This window comes from Phocoena phocoena, chromosome 13, assembly GCF_963924675.1.
Source record: "Phocoena phocoena chromosome 13, mPhoPho1.1, whole genome shotgun sequence".
NCBI classification, from domain to species: Eukaryota; Metazoa; Chordata; class Mammalia; order Artiodactyla; family Phocoenidae; genus Phocoena; species Phocoena phocoena.
Window position 1 is genome coordinate 71,718,352 of NC_089231.1, and position 26,467 is coordinate 71,744,818.

The 26,467-nt window shown below is 42.2% G+C and overlaps 2 protein-coding genes across 2 annotated transcripts; both read left to right on the plus strand.

Annotated features, from left to right (window-relative positions):
- Window positions 1-1,150: 1,150 nt before the first annotated feature.
- PIWIL3 (piwi like RNA-mediated gene silencing 3) lies at window positions 1,151-9,205 on the plus strand. Its single transcript, XM_065889515.1, is given in 8 exon segments — window positions 1,151-1,236; window positions 1,238-1,301; window positions 3,523-3,631; window positions 5,101-5,176; window positions 5,178-5,227; window positions 5,779-5,998; window positions 6,633-6,965; window positions 9,088-9,205. Coding segments are annotated over 8 exon segments (1,056 nt in total).
- Window positions 9,206-15,466: 6,261 nt separating this feature from the next.
- Window positions 15,467-21,635, plus strand: LOC136133119 (piwi-like protein 3). Its single transcript, XM_065890313.1, is given in 9 exon segments — window positions 15,467-15,599; window positions 15,602-15,675; window positions 15,801-15,904; window positions 18,127-18,197; window positions 18,583-18,627; window positions 18,630-18,735; window positions 19,445-19,573; window positions 20,680-20,833; window positions 21,519-21,635. Coding segments are annotated over 9 exon segments (933 nt in total).
- Window positions 21,636-26,467: the final 4,832 nt, after the last annotated feature.

Sequence of the window (26,467 nt, forward strand, 5' to 3'; positions counted from 1 at the left end):
AACGACATAAGTTTCTGGAGTTCCAAGTGAACATCATTTGGTAAAGTCACTCGGCAGGTTAATCCGCGGATGGCTGATGGGTGGGATCAGGTGGGCCCAAGGGCAGGCAGAGCCACTCCCCCTCCCACCTCCCCATCCCACTGACACTCGGAGCATCTCTTAATTCACCAGGTGCAGCTTAGAGTTGGCTGCATTTGGGCCACGATGGAGGCGGCGCCGGAAGAGGCTGGGCCGCAGGGTTGAAAATGAAATTGAGGTGGGCCTGCACCGGGCGCCTGCCCTGCTCGGAGTGAGGCGCATCCCACAAAGCGGCCAGGCTAGTTCTCCCTCCAATCCCACCCCTGCTTGGTGACTGCTTTGGGGGCACAGGGTTGTGTCCTGGGAGGGCTAACCCTTTTAGAAGGAGCTTTGCACCTCTAACCCTGCAGAAATCGGCGCTCAGACACTGTGGGGCTGGAGGAGAGGGACCCGAGGGCACAAAACTGTGGGTGCATCACGCACAGATCTTCCTAATTGCAGAAGAGGAAGGAGGGTAGGTGAGCTGTGTGCGCTGAGGCCCAAGACTGGAGATAGGTGGGTGGAGTAGCAGTTCAGAGGTGTGTGTGTGTGTGTGTGTGTTAGAGAAAGTCTAGGGGACACCGTGTGTGTGTGTGTGTGTGTGCGTTAGAGAAAGTCTAGGGGACACCGTGTGTGTGTGTGTGTGTTAGAGAAAGTCTAGGGGACACCGTGTGTGTGTGTGTTTGTGTGTGTGTGTTAGAGAAAGTCTAGGGGACACCCAGGCTCCTCACTGTGCTATGGGGATGCCTAGTAGGTAAGAAGAACCCAGTACACACCTGACTTGTACTAGCAAGCACCTTGACCATAGTGTCTCGTGAATCTGTGTGTGGAAAAGAATCATAATCGACAATTTTCTTAAATCCCCATGAGTGTCTTCCCAGGCGCCCTGTCTTTTACCACAGGACACTCCTCTGACAATTTAGGGCAGGCCCTCTCGTTGGTGTGACTGGAAAACGTGTGTAGCTAGAAACCTGATGCTTTATTTGAAGTCGTAGTTTAAAAAGAAGTTCCCAGGCAACTACGCAGAGATGTTTAACAAAACCAGGTTTTTTAAGGGCCTCCCCCCTTCAGGGTCATCGCCTTCAGGACAGCAATGACCGGCAGGGCCAGGGTTCGAGCCCGAGGCAGAGCGTGCAATCCAGCATCCGTGGAGCCTGCTAAGCCTGAGGTGGCTAGGGGGTCCTGAAGTACCCAGAACTGACCTACAACGGAGCTTCGCTGACATAGTGAGACGTGGCACAGCAGTGAGCTTCCTAATGTTCCTAAAGATGCCTTGCTGAGTCAGTACAGTTCAGGTTTAGAGTTCTCTCCTGCTGAGAGGGAACTAATGCATCTTGTAAGAAAAGTCAGATTCCATGGCTGTCGGTGTGGGTAGGCTTTATCTACCTGGATATCCTCTCTACCCCTTCCCTTTCATGTGCATCTTCATAGATGCAAACAGACTTTCTTCCAAACCCCAGTGGATGGAAAGTCATCTACCTCTCTTGGTCTCAGCCAGTGACTCCTCTTTGGGGAGTGATTTCAAAATGGGCAATTTCAGGCAAGTGTTTAAACAGACTGAGTTGGATAGAATTTTTTAGTCTTGTTTAAAACTTGCTATCCCTGCTGTCTCTATGCACTTCTGTCCTCTCTTATCCCGCATCCACTTTGCATGTTTTAGGGGGTCTTGCTTTGACCTCTGATGGGTCCCAGTGCTGGCCAGCAGTCACATGACCCCATCAGGTCCTGTTTCTTTGCCTCCCCCACCTGCTCAAGCCTCAACCCTTCCTGCTGCTCCTCCCCCATCTTAATTTTCAGCCTTTAACATCAACTCCTATGTCACTGAGACAAATAAAGCATCAAAGCAGAACTTCAATGCTGTCTTCACCGAATCTCCACATCCTGGCCTTGGCCCCTCACCCGAGACCCTAGGGCACTGGCTCTGCTCCTACCTGAAGGAAAAATCTCCTGGGCCCCTTAGCCAATTCTCTATCCCCTGGCATCTCTCCTGCAATTCTCCTATCTCCCAAGTCCTAGATCATCCCCATCTGCCTACAACCAGCTGAGTTGACTGCCATCCAATGAGAATCCTCTCCTGGATCTGCTTTCCTCACAATTACTTCCTTTCTCTTTGCTTCTCATCAACGAAGTCTTGTCTCTATTCTGAACTCCAATCCTTATCTCCCTCTTATCCCTTCACTCCAATCAGGTGCTCTCCTCATTGCTCCACTGAAATGGCTCTTGTCAGGCTTCCTCAGTCTCCTCCACTTTGTCAAATCCCCAGGTCCGTCCTAGGTCCTCCTTGGTCTTGCCTATCACTTGTACTTGGAATAGTTGAGCCCTCCTTTCTCCTTGATTAACTCCTTCCATGTGGTGGTCAGGTCACCGCACACCCTTGGTTTTCCACCAACCTCACTGGCCACTGCTGTAGCTTCCCTTGGCTGGGTTCTCCTCCTGTCCTGTCCATATGCCCAGGACCTAGTCCTTGGGCCTCTTCTCCTTGGTACATGCACTCACACCCTTGGTCATCTTATCAGTATCATGGCTTTAGGTGCGATCTGGTATGTGGACAAGTTCCCTCTCCTGCACTAAACGAACATCTCCATGCATGTCTCACGCTCCTGACTTGCCCTCCCAGACAATTCCTAACTACTTCATCTGATGAAATCCCTTTCTTCCAGTTGTTTAGGCTAAAGTCTTTGGATTCATCCTCTCTTGACCTCAAACCCTTCACATAAACAACCAGGAAATACTGTTGTCCCTGATGTTCAAAAAATATCCAGTCTCTGATCATTTCTCATCCCCTCTATTACTACCCTCTGGGCCAAACCACCAGCATCCCTAGCTGGACCCCACAAATGGCCTCATAACTGGCCTTCTTGCTTCTGCCCTGGTCTCATCCTCAGTCTGTTCCCAGCACAGAGCCAGTAAATTGGATTCACGTTCAGCCCACAGCCTGTAAGAGTTCCCATTTTCTCAGAGTCACAGGAGGTTTCCTTAACATGGCCTCCCTCCCACTAGCTCCCCAGGTCCCCCTGCTTCCCCCTCCCTTGTTCATCTTGCTCTTCCTTGAACAATTCTTCCTTAGGAGCTTGCTCTTTCCTCCACCTGAGGCTTGTGTAACCTTGTTAACTCACTGCCTCTGAGTCTTTGTTTCAGCGTCAACTTCGCACTGAGGCTCTGCTTTGTCCCCCATGAATTAACGCAACCAGCCCCTTTCATACCCCACCTTCCCAATAACTCCCAATTTTCCATACTTGGCTTTGTTCTACTTTTTTCATTTCCCTAGCAATTATCATATTCATGCCATATAAGTTAGTCATCAATTTATTTTCTGTCACTGGAATATGAGGTTTTCAAGGAAGTTCCTTTGCTTTATGCTCTGATACATGCATCGTGGCACATGGCAGGCATATGATAATTTTTGGGTGACGGTCGAACATATGGATAACATTACTCTTTATTTTTATCTCCAAAAACTTGCAGGCTCAGCAACCTCGTCAAATCCAGGCTAGACTCAAGCAGCTGTGGGGTGTTAGCCACGTGGCTGGGGCTGGACCACCAACAGAAGCAGAAGGAACACCGCAGCCTTCAGGTAAAAAGAGGGAAGAAGAAAGATATGGTGAGGGGTAGAGGATACTTAATACGTGATGGTACATGACAGTGATAAAATTCTAGACAGACAGCCTCGGTGTTCCCGTGATGTTTGGCAGGATGGGAAGAAGGTACAGCTCTCAACTACCTCCTGCAGTGAATTATCTGGCTATCAATGCTTTATTCCCCTTATATTTTAAGACTTATGGAAAAAGAAATAGAGGTCATTATTCATTAGCTAATTCAATGTAATTGCTTTTCAAATTTAGAAAATGCATTGGTATGACAACTATAAGTTAACTAGTTCGGGGAACAAGATTTTTCTTGGGTTCGTGAATCGCTATACTGAAAGGTTGAGCAGTTCCTCAAATGTTTACCTACATTGTATTATCCTCACAGGTGAACGGTTATCATTATACAGGTAAGCCCACAGGCTCAGATGTTGTCGTTTGCCAAGGATTTGGGTAATGCAGTGAAACCTTAGATCTGATTCTCCAACCACCTTTTTAAAACATTTAAAAAATTTTTATTGTGGTAAGAACAATAGAGTTCTACCCTCTTATTGTAGTTTTAAATGTACAGCACAGTATTAACTATAGGCACAATGTTGTACCACAGATCTCAAGAACTAACTTATCTTGCATAACTCTAATTTTACACCTGTTGATTAGCAAATCCCTAGTTCCCCTCTCCCAGTCGCTGAAAACCACCATTCTACTCTCCGCTTCTGAGTGTGACTATTTTCAATGTATAAGTGGAATTATGCAGTATTTGTCCTTTTGTGACTGTCTTCAAGGTTCATTCATGTTGTTACATATTGCAAGATTTTTCTAAAATTTATTTTTATTTATTTATTTTTGGCTTCATTGGGTCTTCGTTGTTATGCCTGGGCTTTCTCTAGTTGTGGCGAGCGGGGGCTACTCTTTGTTGCGGTGCATGGGCTTCTCATTGTGGTGGCTTCTCTTGCGGAGCATGGGCTCTAGGCGTGCGGGCTTCAGTAGTTGTGGCACGTGGGCTCAGTAGTTGTGGTGCACGGGCTTAGCTGCTCCGCGGCATGTGGGATCTTCCTGGACCAGGGCTTGAACCTGTGTCCCCTGCATTGGCAGGCAGATTCTTAACCACTTCGCCACCAGGGAAGCCCATAGAATTCATTTTTTAATGTTGAACAATATTCCAGTTGAAGAATCTTGTATTCTGAACCAAAACCAGAGGAAACAAGACAAATATTAGAGCAGGGAGGAATGAGGTGCTAAGGCAAACACCGATGTGGACTGGGGACTTGTTGGGAAAAGCTTCTGAGTGAGACTCTTCTTTTCTGATGACCCACTGCTAAAATAATGTTGGGATCCTTTGATACCTTTTCTACCTCAAACAATCTTAACTCTTAATAGCTGGGGTGTAATATTGTCCTTTCTATTTACATTTCCCTTTTTGTGTAAATTAACAAGTTTCATGCTTGTTTACATGTAGAGGACCTTCAACTGGCATCTGGGTTGCAGGAATCCTCGCTGAGGCAGAGGAGGGATGTTGGCAGGGATTATCGAGACTGTGGTGAATACTCAGCAGATATTAGGCCATGTTAGAGACTCAACAAAAGGTATGTTGATCGTTAACAATACAATGTTACAGAGTTGTTTAAGTATCTATGATGTTTTATACCATCACCTTAAGTGGAGGTACCCTCTCACCTTCTCACATTTTTGTAATAACATTCACTTTTGCGTAAACAAAGACTTAAGAGTCCTGGATGTACTCTTCATTTTCATCTCTTCCTTTTATAGCCACTTAAGATAGAATGACCCAGTTCTTCGGTTGTGCTGAGATCTTTTAAAAACCCAGAAAACTAAACATTATTATATATCGTGGCTCCCCTCCCCCAATCCCCTGCTTTTGGCAGAGGTTTCCGTTTGCTATTTTTATTATCGTTAAATACCTTGATCCTTGAACTTCCTAAATGTGGGCTTGCATAAGGATTCACCTAAACTGATGTTAGGGATTCTGGAGGCCAGGTGTATATAATTGCTTATGTTGTTTGTTGTCAATCTCCTGGTTGGATCTAACTTTGGTTCTTAATATTGTGGTGTCCAAATTGTTTGGGGTCTGATCAGCCACTCTGTTTCATGATTAACACGTGGCTCCATTTTTCAGGCATGCTAGGTAGCCCGGTAATGCTATTTTCAAACCATGTCCAGCTGAAGTCTTGTTCCCATGGGAATTCACACAAGTACAATGTCATCTATATGCCAGACATAGAGGATGGACGAAAACGTGAAGCTTTACTCTCTGAACTTGAAGAGTTATTGGGACATCGTCGTATACGTGATGGAAACTCTTTATTATTACTTCACTCACTAGGGGAAACGGTTAAGTAATATTCTACATTTTCCTGACATTGCTCTTTCTCTCCCATTTTTCACTCTATTAGAGCCAAACTCCCACTATTCCTGTGCAACAGTTTGTGGAGATATCCTGAACATCCCTTGCCCATAGGACTTGTAACAAACCCACATGCCATGTTTGATTATCACCGATATTCTCTAGTGTCTCATTTCACTGCTTAAACTGAATTTAGTACAAAGGTAAAAAATATATCTTTTACCACCTTTTTAATGATACAATATGTCTCAAATGCCGATAATGAAGTTTTGAGTAATTTTTTAAATTTCTTGTTCCCTCTAAAACTTTAGCAGAAAAAAACATTGGGAGAAAGACTTACTATTTTATCCTATAAACTTCTACATTAAAGAACCAAATAATCATCTCAAACTTGGGTAATTTCTCTGAAAATATTGTTAATCATAACACTTGTGTCTATGTGTATGTATTACTCCTTGGTATACGTGTATATAATTTACATATGTATATATCATATATATCCTCACATATGAGTATATATAACAGTTTAAGCCCATAGGTGATAATAAAAATGGTTTAACAAAGATGATGTATTACTTATAACTAGCGCATCTGGTAAAAATCTCTGTTTGAAGGTCCTTCAAAAGACCAGTGATTATTAAAAATAAGAGATTAAAACTGACTCTAAAAGTATCAATTTTAGACAGTGAGTTTAGGTTCCCTAATACCTGGCTTTACGGCCAGAGCTGGGATCTTGAAACCCACATCTAACTTATTTGCAGATTGGAAATCTGGCCTGGCTATATTACTTCCATTCTTCCATATGAAGCTGGTCTTACCCTCTGTGCTGATGTGAGCCATAAACTGCTCCGAATGGAAACTGCTTATGATTTAATACCACACAGTCGTGAAAAAGCCAGAGGAGAAGATGCAAAAGAGAAAATTCTTAAAAAGTTAGTTGGGTCATCTGTTCTTACAAAGTAAGTCTGCTTTTTGGAAACCTATCCAATCACTTTGACTTTTTTTCATTAGAGATGTTCCTAGGGTTTTTTTTTTTTTTTTTTTTTTTTTATTTTTTTTAAACATCTTTATTGGGGTATAATTGCTTTACAATGGTGTGTTAGTTTCTGCCCTACAACAAAGTGAATCAGCTATACATATACATATGTTCGTTCCTAGGGTTTTTGAATGATTAAATATAGACATTCAGAAGTAGAAATAGCATGAAAATGGCAAGAATCACTGGATAATTTTTCTCATCTGGTTATACAGCATGGGAGAGGAACATGTGTCAATTGTAAACTCTGAGGTTCTTCTGAGTCCTACTGCTAACTCAGTTGTTGGCTCTGAACGCTCACTTGCACTCAAGAGAGTATGCATCTTCCAAATTTCTCTTTTCCTTTCTCTTTGTCTAGCTATTTTTAAAAATTGGTGCTTAATTATAATCTACTAGCAAATTTCCATTTGAAGGAAGTTTTTATTTTTAATCTCCCTCTACACCAGAAATCTTAATTGGTAAGAGGATGTTTTGGCTAAGTAACCTTAAATCCAATCTTTAAGAAGAGCAAAGTTGGAAGACTTGCACTTCCTAATTTCAAACCTTATTATGAAGCTACAGTAACCGAGACAGTGTGACGCTGGTATAACTATAGACCTAAAAGCCAGTGAAACAGAATAGGGATTCCATGAATTAATGCTCACTTTTATAGTCAGTTGACTTGAACAAGGGTATGGAGATAATTCAATGAGGGAAAGAACAGTCTTTTCAACAAGTATTGCTGGGATAGCTGGATATTCACCTGCCCCTTCATCACAGGATACACAAAATTAACTCAAATTTACTAAAAAATTAACTCGAGATAGACCTAACTAAAAGAGGTAAAAATATAAAATTCTTAGAAGAAAACATAAGAGTAAATCTTGACTTTGAGTTAGGCAAAAACCTTATTAGATAAGACACCAAAAGCACAAGTAATGCCCAAAGAAACAAATAAATTGGACTTAACCAAATAAAATGTTTGTTCTTTAAGGTATACTGCCAAGAAAGTGAAAAGACAACTGGCAGAACAGGGGGAAATATTTGCAAATCACATGTAATAAATTATTTGTATCTATATACATAAGGAATATTTACAACTCAATAAAAGAAACTCAACTTTAAAAAATGGGCAAAAGATCTGAATAGACATTTCTCCAGATAAAATATACAAATGGCCAATAATCACATGAGAAGATGCTCAACATCATTAGCCATCAGGGAAATGCAAATTAAAGCCACAATGAAATGCCACTTCCTATCTACTAGGATTGCTAAAAGTTAAAAAGGAAGATATTAACAAGTGTTGGCAAGGATGTGGAAAAATTGAAACCAACCATTATACACTGCTGGTATAAGTATGGCCTCTTTGGGGAACAGTCTGGCATTTCCTCAGTGTGCTAAATATAGCATTACCATACGACCCAGCAATTCCACTCCAGGTTATATACCCAAGAGAAATAAAAACATATCCACCACAATTGGTATATGAATGTCCACAACATCACTATTCACACTAGCTTGAGCATAAACAACCCAAATGTTCATCAACTGGTAAATGGATAAACACAAATGTGGTATATCTATACAATGATATATTATTTGTCAATGAAATGGAATGAAGTAGCAATACATGCTACAGCATGAATGAACCCTGAAAATATTATGCTAAGTGAAAGAAGCCAGTCAGGGAAGATCACGTATTATATGACTCAACTTATATGAAATGTGATGAGTAGGCAAATGCATAGGGACAGTAAGTAAACTAGTGGTGGTTTAAGGACCGGGGGAATTGGGTGGAAACAAGGAGTGACCGCTCATGGTTCAGGTGTTTCTTCTTTGGGTGATGAAAATATTCTAAAATCGCGTGATGGTTGCACCACTCAGTAAGTATACTAAAAACCATTGGACTGCACTCTTAAATGGCTGAATTGCATGCTATGTGAATTAATCTTAGTAAAGCTATATATCCTGCAATTACGTGTAGGATTTTAAACCACTTCTTTCTTACATGGTTCCATGCAATAACGTCAGGAATAATACCATATATTACGATTATTCCACAGGTATGACAACAGAACCTATAGGGTGGATGGTATTACTTGGGAGAAGTCTCCCAGCTCTACATTTACAAGATCAGATGGCAGTGAAACCTCCTTTGTAGACTATTACAGGGAGGTATGAAATTTTATTTCTTCAAACATACTTGTCTTAAAAATTTTCATATTATACAGTTAAGTATATTTCTCAAGTCTTATTTAGACACATATATATGTATTTGTATATATTCTCCTTTTGGGGTATTATAGCTTGGCTTATATCTATTATCCATGTATTCGAGTGTTTTGTGTATAGGGTAATGTCACATAATTAGAATGGCTCCAAGATGGCCCTCTCTGTCAGGCTTTGAAGTGGCTATGGTTGTTTTGAACATGTAGATGGATTGTTAGGTAGAAAATAAAATATGGTAAGACTTCAGAAATGAGAACTTTATGTAGGAGTTTCAGCCCTACAGAACTTGGTTCGAAAAGAAGAAAAAAACGACCAATTACAATCTGAGATGATGTCTGTTATGTGCTAAATCTCATAATTCATGGATTCCTCTATTTATTTGTTTTTGGCTGTGTTGGGTCTCCGTTGCTGTGCGCGGGCTTTCTCTAGTTTCGGCGAGTAAGGACTACTCTTCATTGCGGTGCGTGGGCTTCTCATTGCGGTGGCTTAGTTGCTCTGCGACATATGGGATCTTCCCGGACCACGGAACGAACCCGTGTCCCCTGCATTGTCAGGTGGATTCTTAACCACTGCGCCACCAGGGAAGTCCTTCCATTTTTTTTCCTTTTTTTTTGCGGTACACGGGCCTCTCACTGCTGTGGCCTCTCCTGTTGCGGAGCACAGGCTCCGGACGCGCAGGCTCAGTGGCCATGGCTCACAGGCCCAGCCGCTCCGCGGCATGTGGGATCTTCCCAGACCGCGGCACGAACCCGCGTCCCCTGCATCAGCAGGCTGAGTCTCAACCACTGCGCCACCAGGGAAGCCCTCCCTCCTATATTTTTAATTTGAGTGCTCACAAATAAACTCAGGCCAGTTGGTGAGGCTGGTTTTCCAGCTTTAGCAGATGAGAGAAAGGTAATTAAAGGAATGTAAACTCAGGCCAGTCGGTGAGGTTGGTTTTCTAGCTTTAGCAGATGAGAGAAAGGTAATTAACGGAATGGCAGATATTTGTGGCAAATGGAAAGAACTTATAAATGGATGTTTTTAAAAAAGCTTGTATTATATTGGGACTCAAAACATAGCTACTGGGCTTCCCTGGTGGCGCAGTGGTTGAGAGTCCGCCTGCCGATGCAGGGGACGCGGGTTCGTGCCCCGGTCTGGGAAGATCCCACATGCCGCGGAGCGGCTGGGCCCGTGAGCCATGGCCGCTGAGCCTGCGCGTCCGGAGCCTGTCCTCCGCAACGGGAGAGGCCACAGCAGTGAGAGGCCCGCGTAACGCATAAAAAAAAAAAAAAACATAGCTACTTGGAACAACTGCAGGTACATAGCCCTCTGACATCCTTTCAAGGGACGGTTATTATGACATTATCCTCATTTGTGTTTCACACATCACTTGTTCATTCAATCCCAAGAGCATCTAGTGCCTATTGTATATCTTGGGTATACATTAGTAAGACAATTTAGTTCTCAGCTGTTAAGGCACTTGCCTTCTCATGGCAGACAGAGAGATGACAAACAAGAAGAAAACTATTCTAATAGTTATAAGGGATATGGAGATAATTAAAATTGGGTGGTATTATGGAGAATATCTGGTGGCTATTAGTCTGCAAGGTCATGGAAAGCTTCTCTGCGAAGCTGATATGTAAGTGGAAGCAAGGAGCAAGCTAGGTGCGGATGAGGGAGAAGAGGTAGTACAAAGGCACTAATTTCGGGGTGGGCATTGTGTACCCAGAGCCCAAACTAGGCTGGAGTGTTCTCTAGAGAAGTAAATTGGATTTTATTGTCAAATCATATTGTGTAGATATTTGTAAGATTTCTGTCTAATATACAGAGAATGGGCTGTATGGGGGTAAAAATGGAGGCAGGGAAACCAGTGAGGAGGTTATTAAATCAGTTGACTTAAATGATGATGGTGGCCTGGAGCACGGTGGGAGAAGTAGGTGAAAATGGAGAGGACATAGTGAAGGCTTGGTTGTAATAAGTGAGGGGATTGTTCTGGGATGAGATAGGCACAGATGGAATTGCAAACTGAAATATCAATAAGTTAATTTTAAAAGGTTTATTTCTGGCTTGAATAAAGTCTAATGAGAGTCAGGGAGACTCAGTGATCTCATCTGTTACCATTTTGTGGCTCTACCATCTCAACAAGAGGACTCCAAGGTTGTCATGTTAGAAGAAAAGAGGTAGAAGCAGCATCCTGGCTCTTAGGTCCCTTAGACTGAAAGCGATAGGCTGATGCACTACTTTCACTCATATTTCTTTGTTAAATTCAGTCCTATAGCCTGAACCTACCTAAGTGGACACTCTTTTCTTTCGTGTACAGATGTGGTGAGTTCAGTATCATCTCTCTGCCAAAGGGTGTAAATAAAGTATGCTCCTTGGGCATGCGGATGAGTCTGGAGTCCCAGGGTGTAAAGCCTGGAGTTTTCATTTTGGGAATGATTAGCTCTTACCTAGTCCTTGGATTTTGATATGCAGTCACCTGGGCAGAATATATAGATGACCAAGAGAATGAAATATTTCAGGAAAGAAGGATATGCGTCTCTGTAGAATGTTAAGATGAGGTTAAATGAGAGTGTATACATATGCCCCAATTCACCAAACTGTACACATCATGGGCAGATTTTTGTATACCAATTATACCTCAGTAGAGCTGGGGGAAAACACACAGTGAAGAGTATATTGAGTTTGATAGCATGGAGTTCACTGCCGAGAGCAAATTGTGTAATGGTGGCAATTGAAGTCCAGGTGGAAGGTACTGAAGGAAAAATTTAGCAACACTTGCTGTAGAAGGGAAGAGAAATGTTATGTAGATGAAGGATTTTTTTAAGTTCTAGAATACTGCAGTATGTGTTTATCCTGGTATAAATTGTCCAATAGAGAAGGAGAAATTGTTAATACAGAAGGCAAGATAAATGAGGGGTAATGATAGGAACAAAATCCCTGAAGGAAAGAAGAGGTTAGAATCCATAGCTGTAGTAGAGATTACAGACCCTTTTCTGGAGCAGGACACATCCTCCATAGTAATCGGAAGGCAAGAAGAACATACATATGTGTAGAGAGAAGGCAAACACCGGGCAGAATATAAGTGTACTCCTGTCTGAATCCTCAGACATTCACTTCTCAGTGAAGTATGAAGCAAGATCACCGGCTGAGTTAGTTGATGGGCAGCGATGAGGGAGATGTATAGGAGATTTGAGAAGAGATGAGAAAGTGTGAAATGTTGGTTTTTTGAATGGGTAGGAAGCATAACTAGGGCATCTGAACAGAACACCCCTTTTAGATTGTGGCAGACTGACTCTAGAACCACTCAGCAGGGTTAGGCTGTTGGTTGCATGGGCAGAACAGACAGCTGGGTTTTACCAGGGTTTGAGACTTGCCAATGTAGCATGATCAAGGCATAGTGAAGGAATGAATGGCATTTGTGAGGATGTAATTGTGACAGGCTATGGAATGCAAGCTGGGGAAGTAAGGGAGGTGAGGCTGTGAGAGAGTTAAGGACCTCTCTCCTTCTCAATTTATGTGTGCTGATTCCTCCACCTAGGCTGATGTTTGCTTGTTCATCCTACAAATTTTATCTCAAAGATCTTTGACTAAGAAGAGCCGTTCTGGGTCCATCCATGTTGCTGCTAATGGCATTATTTCATTCTTTTTTATGGCTAAGTAATATTCAATTGTGTGTGTGTGTGTGTGTGTGTGTGTGTATACACCACATCTTCTTTATCCATTCATCTGTCGATGGACATATGGTATTACTTATACATGCAATCTAAAATATGACACAAATGAACGTATCTATGAAACAAACAGACTCACAGATACAGAGAATAGACTTGTGGTTTCCAAGTGGGAGGTAGTGGGGGAGGGAAAGATTGGGAGTTTGGGATTAGCAGATGCAAACTATTATATATAGGATGGAACAACAACAAGGTCCTACCGCATAGCACAGGGAACTATATTCAATATCCTGTGATAAACCATAATGGAAAAGAATATGAAAAAGAATATACATATGTATAACTGAGTCACTTTGCTATATAGCACAAATTAATACAATATTGTAAATCAACTATACTTCATAAAATGTTTTGAAAAAGAGCCACTCTGGATATCCCAACAGTACCCCTCCCTCTCGGGCATACACTGACCTGCAACATCAGGCCTCTGTGAGGTCACCCTGTTCTGTTATGTACTTGTATTTCATAACACTTATCCCAGTTTGTAATTATATATTTGGGTGATTTTTATTAATCTCTCCCCTCCCCAATAGACTATGAGTTTCATAGGACTAGGAGAGCTATGATTCTGCTCTTTGCAATATCTCTTATACCTTACACCATGACTGGCACATAGCAGTTCATACACATAGGTTGTAATAGATAATTCATGCAAGTTAGCATCACAGAGTAGTGGGATTAGTAATAATTTGAGGGAGTGTGTCACATTAAGGCAAACTACCTTCTTGGCATGTGTTGATATATAGAGTCGTACATGTAAACATAAGAAAATTGTTCCAGCAGATTTACTTGAGTGAAATGGATGTGCTGAAATATTTGAATGACTAGGGTAGTCTCAGGATGCCCTGCTAGGAATCGAGTCTCATAAGAGATGACAACTTTGTCGTAGCCTTGTAATGAGATCTGGGAAAAACTGCTGAATTCATAGATGAGGCATTAGAAAGTAAGCGGAATCCTACCTTTCAAATAATGGAAATAGGGACAACAGAACTGATTTGTTTTTTGGACCTAAAACAATAGACTGCAGGTTTTTTCTTCAGCAAAGATGGGTTGATTTGGGATCAGTGTAGAATTGCAATTTGGGGTCTGCAACCCTGGCGAGCCACGTGCAAGTCCCACTTGATGAGGAAAGGAGAACCCCTTCATAGAAGAGAAAAGCAAGTTGGAAGGGCTTTAGTAAACAAAGAATCCATGGCTTTTCATTGGCCAAGGTCTTGCCAGGGAAGAAAAGAAGTCTTTCTTCTTCCTGTTGGGCTCTGCTATGGTTGCAGGGTATGAGAGCTCCCCCTCTGGTCTCCTGACTCTATTTAATTGAGGCTTGTTTATTTTTTACAAAAGCTATAAGAAATGGGAAGTGTGATTTCCAAAGTTCACAGTTGGTGGTTAAAGAAATATTAGGAGAACACCATGGGCTAGAGTGGGCCACTAACTTTGAAATAGGTTGTTTATATTTTTCTAAAAACTGGTTAGTGTGGTGAATTATAGTGTGGTGAATATTTCTCTTAGTCCACGCAGGTAATGCATTTAATAAAATCTCATACTTTTTCATGTGAAAAAAAAAACTCAATCTACAATGAGAAAAGAATTACCCTAATCTGATAAAGAACGTCTGCCAAAAACTTCTATAAGCATCATTATGTTAAAAAGAATATACTGGGCTTCCCTGGTGGCACAGTGGTTGAGAGTCCGCCTGCCGATGTAGGGGACACGGGTTCGTGCCTCGGTCTGGGAGGATCCCACATGCCGTGAAGCGGCTGGGCCCGTGAGCCATGGCCGCTGAGCCTGCGCGTCCGGAGCCTGTGCTCCGCAACGGGAGAGGCCACAGCAGCAAGAGGCCCGCATACTGAAAAAAAAAAAAAAAAAAAAATATATATATATATATATATATATATATACTGGTGATTTTTCCCATTAGTCAGAAACAAGCCAAGCAGTAGCCTCTCTTCCTAACTTCTCAGTGTCCTACTGGAAGTCCTGGCGAGGGTTTGGAAACTTGCTCTGCTGCTTGTAAATCAGGCAGTTTCCACAACAGCCCCCAAGCTTGTTTGCTGGTGGGGGCACATAACAGTATTTATCTCAGTTGATTGGTGAGAGAATTAACTGAATCAAGTAGAATGCTTGGGAAGCACCCCACACAGCGATCATCCCATCGACGGTGACTGTCCTGAGGACGGTATAGTTCAGTCTATGTTTTTAACCCATCCATGTTGACTTCATGATAAACTTCTCGAAATGGAATGACTCCTGGGAATGGAATGACTAGGATGAAAGTGTTTTGCAAGTTTAAAGGATCGATGCATATTTCCAAATGCCTGTCTCGCAGCCTGTCTCTTCCATACACTCACACTTGTTGAATGCAGTGTGATTCTAGACCCTTCACCCTCATGGATTCAGATATCTATTTAATAAATAGTCTCTACTTTGTCAGTGCTCCACCTATATAGCTTCCTCAACACGCATCCATTTCTCACGTCACCGTGTTCTTGCATTTTGGGGAATGTCATGTTTGCTTTCTTTCAAGGTCCTTTTCTTGCTGCCCACTGAAAATAAAGAAATTTATGATGGCATAAAAAGACACCTGTGTGTCAATTACCCGCTTCCAAGCCAGTGTGTGTTGAAACGGACCTTAGAGAGACCATCGCTGCAAAGATTGCCCTGCAGATGAACTGCAAGCTAGGAGGTGCCCTCTGGAAGGTGGATATAGAAGTACGTGGGGATTTTGTTGCCTTCTCTTGCTTTCATCTGTCTTTGGTACAATTTGTTAAGGTCCTATTTAATTGGAAATTTGCTTCGTGTTCTAACTCAATCTGCTACCTTGTTTAAAATTTAAGTTGCAGAATGCAATGTTCATCGGTATCGATTGTTTCCACGGTATTGTACATCGACGGAAGTCAGTCGCAGGATTTGTGGCAAGCATCGATCCAGACTTGACGCGGTGGGTAAGCTTTGGCAGACAGTGTTTAGTGGGGAGCTATCTGGAGGCCAGATAGGAGAGGTGGACTTAACACACATTATTGGCAAGCTCCATGGACAAGTTGTTCTTAGAGATGTGCTCTCCTGATCTTCTGGCAAAGTTAGCTCCCAGAACATTTTGTATGGAAGCCTCTGATCATTCTCTATTGCTGCCTAACAACCATGACAAAATATGGCAGCTTAAGACGACACTCACATGACCATGGACAGTCCTGTGGGTCAGATGTTGGGCACTGCGTGGCTCTCAGGGCCTTACAAGGCCGAGATTTTGTTTATTTTTTTGGCTGCACTGCGCAGCATGCGGGATCTTAGTTCCCCGACCAGGGATCGAACCCATGGCCCCTGCGGAGGCAGTGCAGATTCTTAAACACTGGAGCACCAGGGAAGTCCCAAGGCTGAGTGAAAAGTGTCACATAAGCCACATTCTCACCTGGAGGCTTGGGATCCTCTTCCCAGCATACGTCGTTGTGGCAGAGCCAATTTTCTTGTGATTGTGGGACAAAGGACCCCACTTCCTTGCTGGCTGTCACCTACAGCTAGTCTCAGCTTTGAGAGTTTCATCCATGTTCCTTCTGATGTGCTCCCTGCCTCCCCTCCAACTTCCAACCCGCCAATTCACACTGTGCTATTGTTCTCTTTTGAATCCCTCCATCTTCCTCTTCTGTCATCAGCTAAAGAAAACTTGCTGATTTTAAAGGAGCTCAGGATGTCGGATATCATCCATCTGGAGACTCCTTATCCTAAAGTCAACTGTGCCATATAACATCACCACAGGGGCCAGATCTCAGTATTTTCACAAGTTCCAAGGATGAGGACAGGTAGAATTCTGCCAACCGCAGAATTTGATCAGTAAGCCTCTGCATAGGGACACATGAGGAAGCACTTAGGATATACGTGGGTGAAGACACATATGGGAACATACTCAGTGGCCTGTATGTATAATAAGATCTTGTCTTCATACATTTGTATATAATGTACCTGAATAAGGAGATGTGCTTCTATATCCTATGATTCTCCTTTTCTCCAGGGACCTTTTATTTTCTGTGCTTAGAGTAGAAAATAAAACCCATAGTGCAGATGGGTTTGCATATTCTTCTCTTGTGCATTATGGTATGTGGGACAGTCACAAACCACCACTGTGTTCAATGCTGTTTGTGGCCCACCAGGTATAATTCCACAGTATCCTTTAAGGATCTTTTTTTTTCCAGTCATACTCTAAATACAGTAACATGGATTTACTCTGCCTTTTTTAGTAGAAAATGTTGTGATAATAGGTAAAAAGTTAAGCTTGCATTCATGCAATAGATATTTTTGAGCACTTGCTATGTGTAAATACTGAGAATGCAGCAGTGAAAATGTAAAGCCAAAATACCTGATCCCATCCATTGGAGTACAGATTCAGATGAAGAGGCAAACATACATCATACCCTATCAGGTCATCCTAATACTCTGAAGCAAACAAAAACGCAATAAGGGGATAGAAACTCGAGACAAACAGGTGATTTTACCTGATACCTTGAGCAGTGGTCACAATAGCTATTACTGTTTTGAAGCAAACTGCTCCCTCCAAAGCAGATTCATATGGATGAACCATTGTTTAAGACATTAAACTAAAGTAGGAGTCTCCGGAAAAACACTGGGTTTGCACTTTGTGGAATTCCCCAGGAGCTGAAACAATATGAGTCATATGTATTCAAAGCATGTATAATTTGTAGTTAATGTTAACAAATGTTTCCATTCTATCTTACTCTTTCTGTACATTCAAAATGTTACAAAATGCCTAAGATATGTGAAGAGACCAATACCTGGATCTCTGCAGCGGGATGAAGAATGGATCTTTAGGGCTTCCCTGGTGGCGCAGTGGTTGAGAGTCCGCCTACCGATGCAAGGGACACGGGTTTGTGCCCCGATCCGGGAAGATCCCACATGCCGCATAGCAGCTGGGCCCGTGAGCCATGGCCGCTGAGCCTGCGCATCCGGAGCCTGGGCTCCGCAACGGGAGAGGCCACAACAGTGAGAGGCCCGCGTACCGCCAAAAAAAAAAAAAAAAAAAAAAAAAAAGGATCTTTAATTGGATCCTCAACTACTGATAGTGAATTTTTTTTTGGTCATAGATTAATTTCATCATTTTGATTCTGAATTAATCTTGTTTTCCAAACTAATGGCTTATTTTTCTCCATACAGGTGGTTCTCTCAATGCATCATCCAGCAATCGGGGCAGGAGCTTGTCAATGGGCTGACGACCTGCTTGCACAGTCAGTGCCTGGTGGAGGCTGGAGGGCTTGAGTCTATACTGGTGGAGATACTGCTCCCCCACCTGGGACATCTGGCAATGAGTGAAGATACTTTTGGTTGTCACAATAGGGATAGAGGTGCTATTGGCATCTAGTGGACAGAAGTTTAGGGATGCTGTTAAATGTCTTACCATGCATGGGACAGCAACACTCCCTGCCCCTGACTACCACAAAGAATTATCTGGCTCAAAATTTTCATACTCTTGTTAAGTATGGACTAGACTGAGGACTTAAGCAGTGTCCTGAAAGCTACCATGTTGACAAATGAACACAGAAGTTGTCAAAAATAGTGGCCACTTTGTTCCAAGTTATGGTTTATTTATATGTGTTTCTGACTTCCTTTCAGCTGCCTTGAAGCTCTGGTATGAACAAAATTCATCTCTGCCACATTCACCATTGTGTATCGAGATGGAGTGGGAGATGGACAGCTTCAAGCACTGACTGACCAAAAACTAAGACAGATGGAGTCCTACTTAGAAAATGCTTACAGAGGACAAAAGTGGGTATATTACTCTTGAAGTGCAGATTTTGTAAGCTTTACATTTTAGTTTCTGGGGGCAGGGGGAAATATCTACAACAACTGTGATGTGTGAATTGGAAAGCTGGATACAGAGGGCTTCAGTGGATGGCGGGGGGGAGAAAAAACAGACCCTTCCCCCTTTGCGTTCCATGCCCACGTCAGAGGAGAAAGCAGAACTGAAGGCTTGCAGTAGCAGGTTGTTTCCCCATATGGAACCCCATGATTCTTTCTCTTTTTCTAATCTCCTTTCAAACCTTGATGGAGGAGGACTAGCTAACCTCAGATATTCCTAAAAGTCCATGAACATAGCCTGCCGATGGTTTGTACTTATCCAGCTCCTTTATCCTGGAGTTCTGTACGTCCCAGGACTGGGGATTCCTCTCAGTTCCCTTCTCTGGCCTCACCTGTTTGTCAGTGAAGCCTGGTGCCCAGCATAGACAGTACAAGTAATCCTGACCTTGGGAGGAAGGGACCCTTCCCCTAGGATCTGAATGGCTATGAATAGAAACCTCCTCCTTTACTTCCTGAATCAGGCTCTTGGATCTAAGACAGTAAAATTGGGGTGTGTGGAGAGCTACCATCTGCAGACTCCTTTTAATGGCTCCTACGTGTGGGCTGTTTTCGATACTCTGAATGCTTCTGAGATAACGCAGAGCAAACAGAGTGACACTGATCATAATCTTTTAAGTGTCAGACTAACTTTCATCGTGGTGAAGAAACAAATAATCATTAGATTTTTTATTGAAAAGGATGAAGGAAGACTTGACAATCCATCTCCAGGAATTGTTATTGATTTAGAGGTGACTAGGACGGAATGGTAAGCCATCTTTATTTTAAAGATTCTTTTTTATTCAAATAGTAACAGAATTTTTTAAGGTTTGCATGATTTGGACGAGAAAGGAAGAATTGACCTAAAGAAGGTTAAAAATGATAGGTATATTAGATGATAATTTTTTCTGTCTTCAATCATTGTGTTTCTCAGAGAATTTTATTTTTTTATTATTATTATATATATTTTTTGCGGTACGCGGGCCTCTCACTGCTGTGGCCTCTCCTGCTGCGGAGCACAGGCTCCAGACGCGCAGGCTCAGCGGCCATGGCTCACGGGCCCAGCCGCTCCGCGGCATGTGGGATCTTCCCGGATTGGGGCACGAACCCGTGTCCCCTGCATCGGCAGGCGGACTCTCAACCACTGCGCCACCAGGGAAGCCCTCTCAGAGAATTTTAAAAACAGACAAATATTTATTGATCGTTCTAAGATGATTCCGTTGTTAGGAAGAAGGCTAGAACTTCTGGTTAACTTTAGACTTGTAAAGTGAATTATGCAAATGAGAAAGTTATGCAAAACCACAGCAAGAAATAAAACAGGATATTCATACCAACAGATAGGGAGAAATGAATTAAGTTTGAAGAAAGGCAGAAACACTGATTTTTCTAGTAGAAGGCATGAAAGGATTGAAGAAAACAAAGCAAATGAAAAGTACAATTAACATAAAGTATAACATAAAATGATATAAACATTCAATATTTACAATAAATTGGTTAAGCTTACCACTTATATAATTTAGGGAGTTTGAATATATTCTGGTGATTTGCAGGGATGGATATTCCCAACTTTCCCTTGAACCTCTGAATCACATTACCTATGACCATGTCTAACGTGCTAATTTGATGTTTGCTGCCTCTAGGCATCAGCGCATATGCTTTTGAGTTTAAATCCCATGAGCGTTATTAATTGTCAATGATTTCACTGTCCTTTGTAGATTTGTTTTAGCAAATCATGCTCAACAGTTAGCCAGGCTTCTAAATATAAAGGAAACTCTGTATCATAGATTTCTGTAAATTGTTACTTCAGAGACTAGGTTTGCTACACTGTTTTTCTTCTAAAATAAGCTTGATACCAATTAGGTTCTATAATTCTAGGTATGCCTTTTTTATTGTGAGTCAGTCTGTGGAAGAAGGCACTGGCACTGGCACTCCCACTCATTATGATGTCATCCATGACACGCTTTACTTGAGCCCAGATGCAGTACAGAGTCTAACTTACAAATTATGCCACATGTATTACACTTTTTCAGTGAGTACGTTTTTTCTTTAATTTGGTAATGTGCATCTGTTAATCCTATACTCCTAATTTATCCCTCCCCCCTGCAGTTTCTTCTTTGGTAACCATAGGTTTGTTTTCTGTGTCTGTGAGTCTGTTTCTACTTTGTAAATAAAAATAAGTTCATTTGTATGCTATTTTTTAGGTTCTACATGTAAGTGATATCAAATAATATTTGTCTGTGATTTCCTTCACTTAGTATGATAAGATCTAGGTCCATCCATGTTACTGCAAATGGCATTATTTCACTCCTTATGAATGAATACTGTTCTATTGTATACACACACCACATCTCCGTCCATTCATCTGCTGATGGACATTTAGGTTGCTTTTGTGTCTTGGCTATTGTAAATAGTGCTGCTACGAACATTGGGGTACCTGCATATTTTTGAATTAGAGCTTTCATCTTTTCTGGATATACACCCAGGAGTGGGATTGCTGGGTCATATGGTAGCTCTGTTTTTAGTTTTAAGGAGCCTCCATACTGTTCTCCATAGTGGCTATGGTAAGTATTTTTTGATACCGATTTTCCTTCAGATCTGTGAAACTGTTCAAAATTGAATCTGCTTTTTGAACCTTGGATATCTATAAAAATTTAAACTTAGGGAAAGTAGACATAAACGTAAGAAAATTGTTTTGGTTGATCTTTCTCCTAAAGGGTATCATCTGAGTCCCTGCTCCTTGCCATTATACCCATAAGCTGGCTTACCTGGTGGGCCAGAGTCTTCACCAAGAACCACATGGATCTCTGTCAAAACATCTCTTTTACCTTTAACATAGAGAAGAAAGCATGATAAGATGTTGAAAACCACAATTTGTAAATTTATTTTCTCATTCTGCATCTGTACATCTGAAATTTTTTCCTAGATGCACGATCAGAGCTTAAAACCATTCTTGACTGGACATGGACGAGACTCCAAGTGTGTTATGCTATTTTCAATACCACCACTAACTTAACATGAGGCTTCTCTTCTCCAGGCTGGAGAACTGACAGTGACAGTTTTGTTTTAGAATTTACCTCTCAAATGTGTTACAAGGACTTTATGATTAAACATGCCTGAATATTCTGTACTCCAAGCAATGCTGCTCTAATTGTAAAGGTTGGGGGACTTCCCTGGTGGTGCAGTGGTTAAGAATCCGCCTGCCAATGCAGAGGACACGGGTTTGAGCCCTGGTCCAGGAAGATCCCACATGCCGTGGTGGGACTCTCAACCACTGCGCCACCAGGGACCACAACTACTGAGCCTGTGCTCTAGAGCCCACGAGCCACAACTACTGAGCCCACATGCCACAACTACTGAAGCCCATGTACTCTAGGGCCCATTCCCCGCAACAAGAGAAGCCACTGCAATGAGAAGCCCATGCACCACAATGAAGAGTAGCCCCCGCTCACCAAAACTAGAGAAAAGCCTGCACACACCAATGAAGACCCAACGCAGCCAAAAATAAATAAATTAATTAATTTTAAAAAAAGGTTGGGCATTAGTCACATGGAGAATATATATATCTATGAACAAGTAAATTCTACTTGGAAAATCATACCTACTTTATTTTTGTAACATCCTTTTTCTCAGGACAGTGAAGACATAAAAGTGGCAAAATTAAATGGGAATTTATTTGTGTTTAATATTTTGTATGAAAGAAACAACCTATATATGAAATAGTTTGTTCTTTGTACCTGCATGGCAATCTGAATTTTTTCTGGTGGAGCTGTAGTAAGGAGAGCTTTGCGATTTAAAAGTTGGTGGCTCAGGAATGTAACATTTTGTCACTTTTTCCACAAAGAAGGTAAATTAAGGGCTTTGTTAGCATTTCTGTTTAATTCATTCTCTTGTGCATGTTCTAAGTGTGACATTATTGTGTTAGCTGTACCATCATCAGAAGAAAGTCTTGAATAAGTTGTTTAAATGAAGCTATCATGTTTTTCCTGAAAGCAGACACATTTTTTTTTTCTCTTTCCACTTAAAACTATCTGTAAATAGACTTAAGAAACAATATGTGGGACTTCCCTGTGGCTCAGTGGTTAAGAATCTGCCTGCCAATGCAGGGGACACAGGTTCAAGCCCTGGTCTGGGAAGACCCCACATGCTGCAGAGCAGCTAAGCCCGGCCGTGACAACTACTGAGCCTGCGCTCTGGAGCCCACGAGCCGTAACTACTGAGCCCACGCACCGCAACTACTGAAGCCCACACGCCTAGAGCCTGTGCTCCACAACGAGAAGCCACTGCAATGAGAAGCCCACGCACCACGACAAAGAGTAACCCCCGCTCACCGCAACTAGAGAAAGCCCACACACAGCAACAAAGACCCAACGTAGCCAAAAATAAATAAATAAATAACTTAATTAACTAAAAAAACAATATGTGAAACTTTCATTCTCTTATACTCTTAGAGTGGTATTTTTTCTTTTTGAGGTGGGGTAGTTAGGGGGCTTCAAATACATCAGAAAGGATATGTTTAAAAACAATATAATTGCTTTGATTATAGGTTAATCAATTTAGGTTTGCAATTTGAACCCATCTTATAAGAAATAAAATTAAAACAAGTCTTTTAAATATACTGTAATCCAGGTAATGTCCTACCTAGCTGTATTGCTAATAATGATAAATATAGGATATGGTCTCCATGATTAAAGATAACACATTCTTTTCTAAAGCTAGAATTTGATTTATGATAATACATTTGTGGTAGTACATTTCTAGAGAGCTACAAAAATCACTTGGAACAAATTCAAAGTAATGAGCACTTTCTGAACATTTCCTATAAATGCAATACAAATATTATTCATAAAACTATAATGTCTAGAATTATACATTTAAAATGTGATTCACTAAAGGTATTCATGTTAAAATCACTGAATTCAGTCTTGTTCTTAAAAATATGGTCTCAGGCTTCTTAATCTACTGATTAGAAAAAATTGTTGCTTTTGTAAGATGAACAGAAGTATAGTGACCAGGACACCATCTGACTTTATTAGCCTACTAGTCCTTTATAAATTAGATGAAGGAAACTGGGTATCAAATATTTCTAGGAGAAAGCTTTATTGTTCCAAAGGCTTACAGATAAACTTTCTCCAGTGTACCATAGTACCTAAGTTTCACGTTACTGAGTAGGTTAGGAATGAATCTGGCCTAAGCAGCAATACAATATATAATCTAAGAATGATGAATGTCCTGACTCTGAGTTAGAGGTCTGGTCTGGGCATTACCGGGCTAAAATAAATGTCAGCAGGGCTGCATGCCTTTCTGGAGGCTCTAGGAGTCTGTTTCCTTCGTTCTAGCTGCCAGAAGTTGTCTGCATTCCTTGCCTCCCGGCCCCGCTTCCATCTTCAAAGCCTGCAATGGCCAATGAAGTCATTCTCATATCCCACTGACACTGATTCTTCTGCCTCCCACTTCCACTTTTAATGGCCCTTGTGATGATGTTGGGACCGCTCGGATAATCCAAGATATTCTCCCTATTTTAATGTTAGCTGATAGGCAGCCTAGCTCCATCTGCAACGTTAATTCCCTTTCCCTATATAAGGCAACATTTGGATAGAATCCAATGATTAGAATATAAACATCTTTGGAGGGGCCATTAACCTGCCACAGAGACATTGCCCAGGGCTGAGCGTGTCGGGGAACAGGGACACATGTGAATGTAGGAACTCCTCCCTCCCATGGGTGCCTCAGAATAAGAGACTTAGGGGAGCACCCACTGGAGTCTCAGGCAGCACAGCTCTTGAGCACCTGCCCCATGACCTGCACCCCTCTCCTCACCATTCTCCTCCCTCTCTGCAGCAGGTGAGGGCTGACCTGTTCTGGGTGGAATATTTGTGGGGGACCCCTCAGTTCTGCCCTGTACCCTCATTCACTTGGCTCACTGTTCCCTCTCTCCCTCTAGGGTCTACGGCCCAGGCAGGGCTGACTTAGCCACCCTCAGCATCCAAGGGCCCAGGACCGATAGCCACCATCACCTGTACTGGAAATAGCAACAATATGGGCAACCAGGAAGCAGCTTGGCTGCAGCAACACTCAGGCTGTGTACTCAAACTCCTGACCCGCAAGTATGTTAACCAACTCTCAGGAATCACAGAGATTCGTGGGCTCTGGGTCAAGGCAGACTGGCCTCTCTCTCTCTCTGGTCTCCAGCCTGGAGATGAGGCTAATTATTACTGCTCAGCATGGGACAGCAGCTGAGTGCTTGCATTGTGCTCAAGGTCCACAGGGAAGTGAGAGAAAGACCTTTGGGCTTCAGGCTACCTACTCGCTGCCCAGAGCATCGGGGTGCAATGGATCCCTGAGGAGATATGGAGTAGACAATATTGGGTACTTGAAGGGGCTTTTTAAAGTTGGGACTGCCAACAAAACTCAATAAATCCAGTTAAGGATGTTTAGAATCACTCATTCAAAAATATTTATATGCAGCACAGTTCTAAACGTACTGAGATCTACTTGATGATGTATATTACATGTATTTATTAATGAAGAGGAGCTAGGTTAAATATGTTTATTTAACCTCCGATTTTTTCCATAAAGGAACTGTAAACAATGCCAAGAATAGCTAAAGGGACATTTACTTACCCAACTTCTTCCTAACAATCTTTCAATTCAATGCAATCATCTAATTTTTCAGTCCTGTGGATTATCCACCATTACAGCATATATTGGCCACTTCCTGGGGTCCCTAACACTAGAACAGTAATGCTCTCACACAGTTTATGTTTTTGGATGTCAGTCTCCTCAATTGTGCCTCCAAAGCCCCACCTTCACCTTTTTCTACCAGTCCCTGAACACAACAGTGTGAGAATTAGAAGGGTGCCGTGGGAGCACATATTGAGTTAAATCCCCAGTGAGGGTTTAGGCTTGGGGGAAGCATTTAGGACACAGAAACCTGACCCCAGAGGGTGATATCTTAGGATTTATGGAAATGAGCTAGAAGGAGAAATGAGGGGGAAAATGCTCTAGGTGTTGGTAACAGCATATGTCAACAACAGAAAAATTTTTTGGTTGTTCATCCAAGTAAATAATAGAATTTGCACTGGGCCTAAGTGTGGCAGATGGCAGTGGGGACAGGGTCAGGAGAAGTGACTCTAGATGAGTCTGGATGAGATGAAGGAAGGGTGCAGCCATGTCGTAAAAATGACACATCCTAAGAAGTATGCATTTGGCTGTAGAGGTCATGTGGAGCCTGGGCTAGTCAGAGTTCTCTAGAGAAACAAACAGAGATAGAAGGAGATAGAAGGAGATTTATTATGAGGAATTGGCTCACATACTCAGGGCTGTGCACATGCTCAGGAAAGGCCTGCGAAGGTCCTAAGCTCTCACCTCTGGCTGACCTTGACGTTCTGCACAAGCAGGAAGTGAAGGCTTAGGTGGGGATTTCCGCTGCCTGGCTGAGTGCTAAGACAAAAATCCCCATGCTCACAGAGCCCCTCAGTAAAGACTGGGTGACTTCTTGGTTCCAGGCTGTTAATGAAGTCTCTATCCAATCAACAAATGACCACCAAGTAACCAAACAGGGACGACAGTGGTCACACACGACACAGAATACACTTAGTGAATTTGCTCAGAAAAGTCAATAGCAAAACAACAACAAAAAAAAACCCAAACCAAAAACACAACA